The following is a 6,235-nucleotide window of genomic DNA, read 5'->3' on the forward strand; positions in this document are numbered from 1 at the left end:
AACTAAAGGAATTGTCTTGGATTTTGCGCTATAGGAGATATTAAATTAGAACCAGCCAAAACAACAAACTCTTATGAATCAAAAGGGCAGTAATAACAGGTCATGCGGAGAAGATGACAAAAAAAGTGTAAACAGAACCAAGAAGAAATAAGGGAGAACGCACCTGAAAAAATGAAAGCAAGCAAAGTCAACTAGAGAAATGAGGATGTAGATGTAGAGAAAAGCGAGACACGAAGCGGTTCCAGAGAGAAGTGAATGCGGGAGAAGGCAGTTTCGAAAATATAAGTGAAGAGAATATGAACGGTTAACAAGCGAAAATGATCTTGACCATTTAAAACCCAGAAGCATCAGATTGCAGACACGTGGCGGGGTCAGGTAGCAAAGTTGTAATGATCATTTAAGTTAGCTTTCTTCAAACCAAACATTCATGTATTTCAAGCACAAAAACTTCAATATTTAACATAATTTACTTTAAATTTTATATAAGGCAATTAAATAATTTATAAATTTTTCATTTTAAACCAGTTAATTATAAAGTTTATTATGAGTTTTTAAAATATTTTTACTTCACTGTTTAGTGAAATATTAAAAACCCTCGTGTTTTTTCTTTTTTATATTCAAACATGTTTTATATAAATTGTAAAAATATGAACTTGATCAGCTTACTTAAGGTTGACCAGCAATTTATTAATTTGAATTGCGATTAGAAGTCACACAAAAGCTGGATTGGTTGTTGTTGAATTTAGTAAGCACACGTGTATTATGCTATAGAAGACAGACTTTTATAACAGTAGAAGACTATTATTAACAATGTATCCTCATAAAGAACCAATCTATCTGGCCAACATGTGGTAGAACAATTAATTATATCATTTTGTATATCGGTGTCCCCCCACTTGTACATATAGCCCATGTTAACTAAAATGTAAACAAATACTTTAGAGATCAAAATTTATAGAGTTCAAAATGCAAAATACATTTACTAAAATTTAATTAAAATAATTAAATATATATAATTCTAAAATTTTAAAATTGAGATATTAAATTAGGTCAAAATTTTAAAAAAAAAAAAACCGATTCTAATATTTACCAAAAAATAAAAGATTAAAAATATATTTAATTCTTACAAAAATCATATACATATTTTTATTTTTTATAATTTAATTGTGATTAAATATATTTATTTTTCATAAAGAACCAATCATTTTTAGAGAAATCACTCTCTTCATTTAACTATTTTCGTACACACCGGGTGCTTACTGTGCTGCACATTGTAATAATGTAACTACAAAGTCATGACAAATAAACATTTTGAATTAACGTCGGCGTGTACAATAGACAAGATAATCAACACATATAATGACAAAATTTAAATAGAAAAAAAAAAGTAGTGGCGCTTTCTTCCACTTGTAGTAGACAACGTTCATACTTCCACATTCTTTGGCCTCTATAAATTAGTGGCCACGCCATTGGCCACTGCACAGAGGGCAAAACAAAAATCCAGAATTGAACCGAACCAGAGAAAGAGATAAAGAGGTTCATCAACATGGCGGGTGGGGTGGTTCCTGTGGACTCATCACCAATTACCAATGGCTTCGTTGGCAAGATCACGCTCTCAATCGTCATCACCTGCATCGTTGCTGCATCCAGTGGACTCCTTTTTGGATATGACCTTGGAATTTCAGGTTATTTTCTTCTAAATTCTTCTTACAACCACGTCAATTCTGAAACAAAACAACACTCTCTAGCTTCTGCGTTTTTGTTCTAATATTTTCATCAGAAAATCACAGTAGAAGCAGAATGATATGTATTTGCTTTTGCAGAGTTTGCTTTAGATTCTCAATGATTTCAAACATATGGTTGAAAATCGAAAGATCTAGCAGAAATAGGAGATATACCAGATGTTACTCTTTTAGATAGCATTATTATTCATACAGTATAAGAATAATTATACTGGCTCAAGTTCTCTAAGAATTATTAGACTCCACCCTTGCTTTATTTTAGAGTTTTTTTTACCTTACCAATAAGGTATATTCAATTATAATTTTTTAATCAAGTATAAATTTAAATGTAATTATATATCCCTCAATTTAAAGAAAATTAGCTATTCCACTAATTTTTTGCCGGGGACTAATATTGGCAGAATTAATTACTATGATATTTTTGTAGAAAAACTAGATATATTTAGCATCTTAGAACACAAATATAGTAATAATAGAAAAGATTAAAAGAAGATATTTTAAAAATATTTAAATTTAATACGGGCCACAAAATGAATTTGAAAAGAGAAATTTTAATCATAGATAGTAAAAGCAGATGTCACTGGCCTCACAAACAGAAAATACCCTTTTTTTTTGTGGATGGCACATGGTTTGAATTGAATCTGAAAGTATTTGAAGGTCCATTAATTGCAGATGTTGAAAAATAATAAAATCTTACATCATGTGGGCATGATAGAAGAAAATGGAGCATAAGTTGAATTGTTGTGTTTGAAAATGTTTAAACTTTTATGGACATCGACATTTGTATACAGTTAACAGTAACTTTGCACACGTCACATTGGGCCCACGAGAAGTTTTATTGGTATGGTATCTAAGAATTTGGATGAGTTTGACAAAATAGTTTATTAGCGTTTAAAATAGAGGGTATACAAACACTTTATATTTATTATTTTATTTTTCAACTTTTATTTATTTTATAAATATAAAAGTGAAATTTTTAATGACTAAAATATTTTTAAAAGTTGATTATTAAGTGTAATTTATGTTTGAACATTTTATGATAAAGATAAGTTAGTAATGAAATATATAATGTCTAAAGCTGAGTGTTTCCTTGGAATAAAAATGTTAAAAAATTTCAGGAGGAGTGACAACAATGGTGCCGTTTCTGGAAAAATTCTTCCCAGACATACTAAGAAAGATCGGTGGGAGTGAAGTGAACATGTACTGTGTTTATGACAGTCAAGTGTTGACATTGTTCACGTCTTCTCTGTATCTTGCGGGGTTAGTATCATCTCTGGTAGCTAGTCGAGTAACAACAGCAGTGGGTCGAAGAAACACCATGTTATTAGGTGGTGTAGTGTTTCTTCTTGGTGGTTCCCTTAATGCAGCTGCACAGAATATTGTTATGCTCATTCTGGGTCGTGTGCTACTTGGATTTGGGGTCGGTTTCACTAATCAAGTAAGTTACATTTTTTATTTCTTAAACTACTATATTACTATCGCATTTTTATTAATCAAAGTACTTATTATTAATCATGCTAGAATATCCTAGACCATGCTTTTTGTCCCTTTGTTGCCCACCAAATTGCAATAATTTCTTTATTCTTCTGTATTTTATAACCTTTTGATATCTTAGACTATATCATATTGTTTTCCACCGTTTTTTCTCTTTATGTTTTGTTTGGACGATGAAAGATATGGAGAACAACAAAATGAGTAAAAAGAGGTGGAAGAGAAAGGTGAATACATTGTAAATGTGTTGATTTTTAAGTTTTCTGTGTTGAGAGAAGTCAATAAAAGAAACAATGTATAAGAAAAAGAGAGAATAAAGTTATAAAACATATTTATCTCTAATCATATATTTTTATATTAAATAGACAACAAATAAATATGTTATTTCCATTTTTTTAACAAGTCCCACACTTTTGTTTCTCGCTTTTTCTAAAAATATTATAATTTTAGAAAATATAGGAGTTTATCTTTTCTCCTAATTTTGTCCTTTACCCAATAATAAAAAAATTATCTGTCATTATTTTTTTTTCTCCAAATTTATTTTGAATTCAAAAAATAAATTATAAATACATGATAAATTTATTTTAAAACTAAGGCTGTATTATTTTACTAATCATCTGATAAATCTTGGACTTCAAGAAAGTACTAAACTAAAATATTTAATTTTTTAAAAAATATAAAAATGTATTTGTTATTTATTAAATAAAATGTAGTAGAAAAATATAGTAATAGAATTTAAAAAATATATATTTCTTGTACTGTTTTATTAATTCACGTGGAATTTCGCATTCATTGTTCATACTAAGAAAATATTTAAGATGTTTTTATTTTATCTTATGTTTCCTTTTCGCCTCATATTTTTTTTCTTGTGTACATCTTTTTATTTCCGTCTTTCTACTTGCAATATATGTCACTTTCTTGTTTTTCTACCTTTATTTCTTAATTAGTGCTGCGTGCATGTTTATCAATTATATCAGGTCACTCGTCACAGTATTTTAAACTTTGACTCAGGCCATTAATATTCTATTTTATTCCAACATAAATATCCCACATATATAGAGCCGGCACGATCATCCAAAGGACGTAACACAACTGCATAACAATAATTCTATAACTACCAAAATAGTGAACGAAACAGAGGCTTGAATTCAACCTTCTATCAGGATCACGCCATTATTTTTTTAGCGTGAAACACATGGACGTTATTAAATTATAAACAAGTCAAAAAATAAAAACTAAAAAAATAAAACCTATAATGGTTGAAATAAGTTAACCTTAAGATAACTAAATAGTTCAAATTCACTTTTTTAAGCAATGAACCTTAAGATAACTTATTGGCATGTTGCAATAATTCTGAAAAACAGGCAGCCCCGTTGTACCTTTCTGAAATTGCTCCACCCAAATGGCGAGGAGCATTCAACACAGGCTTCCAATTCTTCCTAGGAGTTGGAGTATTGGTCGCTGGCTGCATAAACTTTGTAACTGCCAAACACACGTGGGGGTGGCGAGTTTCGCTTGGCATCGCTGTGGTGCCGGCGGCGGTTATGACAGTTGGTGCCTTGCTTATAACTGACACTCCCAATAGCTTGGTGGAACGAGGCAAAATAGAACAAGCCAGAAGAGCCTTGCGGAAGGCCAGAGGGTCCTCCTGTGATGTTGAACCCGAATTAGATGAACTCATTAAGTGGTCACAGATTGCAAAATCTGTAGACAAGGAACCCTTCAAAACCATATTTGAGAGGCAGTATCGACCCCATTTGGCCATGGCAATTGCTATCCCATTTTTTCAACAGATGACAGGGATTAACATTGTTGCATTCTATGCTCCTAACCTGTTTCAATCAGTGGGTTTGGGACATGATGCCGCTTTACTTTCTGCCATTATTCTCGGAGCAGTAAGCCTTGCCTCTCTCCTCGTCTCAACTGCTGTTGTTGATCGCTTTGGTCGAAGGTTCTTGTTCATATCTGGTGGCATTGTCATGCTTGTTTGTCAGGTGAGCAAAATTTAGTTACTTCCTTATGTTATATATCTGTCCAATGTCTCCCTATATTACTAACAGTAACAATTTTTGTGGCATGAAGATTTCGGTGTCAGTTATGCTAGCAGTGGTAACTGGTGTTCATGGCACAAAGGACATATCAAAAGGCAACGCAATTGGGGTGTTGGTGCTGCTTTGTTTCTACACTGCTGGTTTTGGCTGGTCATGGGGACCTCTGACGTGGCTAATTCCGAGTGAGATTTTCCCGTTAAAAATCAGAACCACTGGACAAAGCATAGCTGTCGCCGTGCAGTTTATTACCATATTTATATTGTCCCAGACATTCCTGACAATGCTGTGCCACTTTAAGTTTGCTTCCTTCCTGTTCTATGCGGGTTGGATTATAGTGATGACACTCTTTGTTATACTTTTCGTGCCAGAAACGAAAGGAATTCCCTTGGAATCAATGTACACCATATGGGGAAAACACTGGTTCTGGCGCCGCTTTGTAACACAACTTCCTCAACAAAATCTTCCTTGAACTAAATTTCACTTTAGGACTGTTGTTTATAACAAACAGTTAAAAATTAAATATTGTTGACTTTGCCTTCTAAGTTCAATGTTTTCTGTATATGTAGAAAATCTCTGTAATGATCCAGTTATAACTAGTCATAACTATTTGTATGCCACTGATCTAATTAGCCAAGTTTAATATAATTATTATATATCAGTTCTGTGTATCTATTTTTCTTTCCTGCTACAGTTAGATTTCCTTTCCAAGAGTATTGTGTTTCCTTGACTAAATATTTTGGAGTATTTTTATCAACATGTTCATTTTATACTAAACCATGCAAAGTGCGCGAATAGTTTCTTATAATCCAAAAAGTTATTTTTTAGTGCAATTGACATTGATGTTTGTAAATCAAAGTCTATACGCTATGTTACATTACACCTCACTTTATAATTTCTGTCTTTATATTGAAAAGTGAAACTAACAGAAACACTTAATAATTGTTGATTTAA

At 31.8% G+C, this 6,235-nt stretch overlaps 1 protein-coding gene across 1 annotated transcript; it reads left to right on the forward strand.

Annotated features, from left to right (window-relative positions):
* The first annotated feature begins 1,443 nt into the window (after positions 1 to 1,443).
* Positions 1,444 to 5,952, forward strand: LOC114196101 (sugar transport protein 5-like). The gene is made up of 4 exons (XM_028086627.2): positions 1,444 to 1,685; positions 2,861 to 3,180; positions 4,598 to 5,227; positions 5,316 to 5,952. The coding sequence occupies exons 1-4, from the start codon at positions 1,547 to 1,549 to the stop codon at positions 5,751 to 5,753; spliced, it is 1,527 nt and encodes a 508-aa protein (XP_027942428.1). The 5' UTR covers positions 1,444 to 1,546; the 3' UTR covers positions 5,754 to 5,952.
* The last annotated feature ends 283 nt before the right edge of the window (positions 5,953 to 6,235 follow it).

This window comes from Vigna unguiculata, chromosome 9 (genome assembly GCF_037176805.1).
Source record: "Vigna unguiculata cultivar grain cowpea cultivar isolate G323 ecotype 2 chromosome 9, ASM3717680v1, whole genome shotgun sequence".
Classification (NCBI taxonomy): Eukaryota; Viridiplantae; Streptophyta; class Magnoliopsida; order Fabales; family Fabaceae; genus Vigna; species Vigna unguiculata.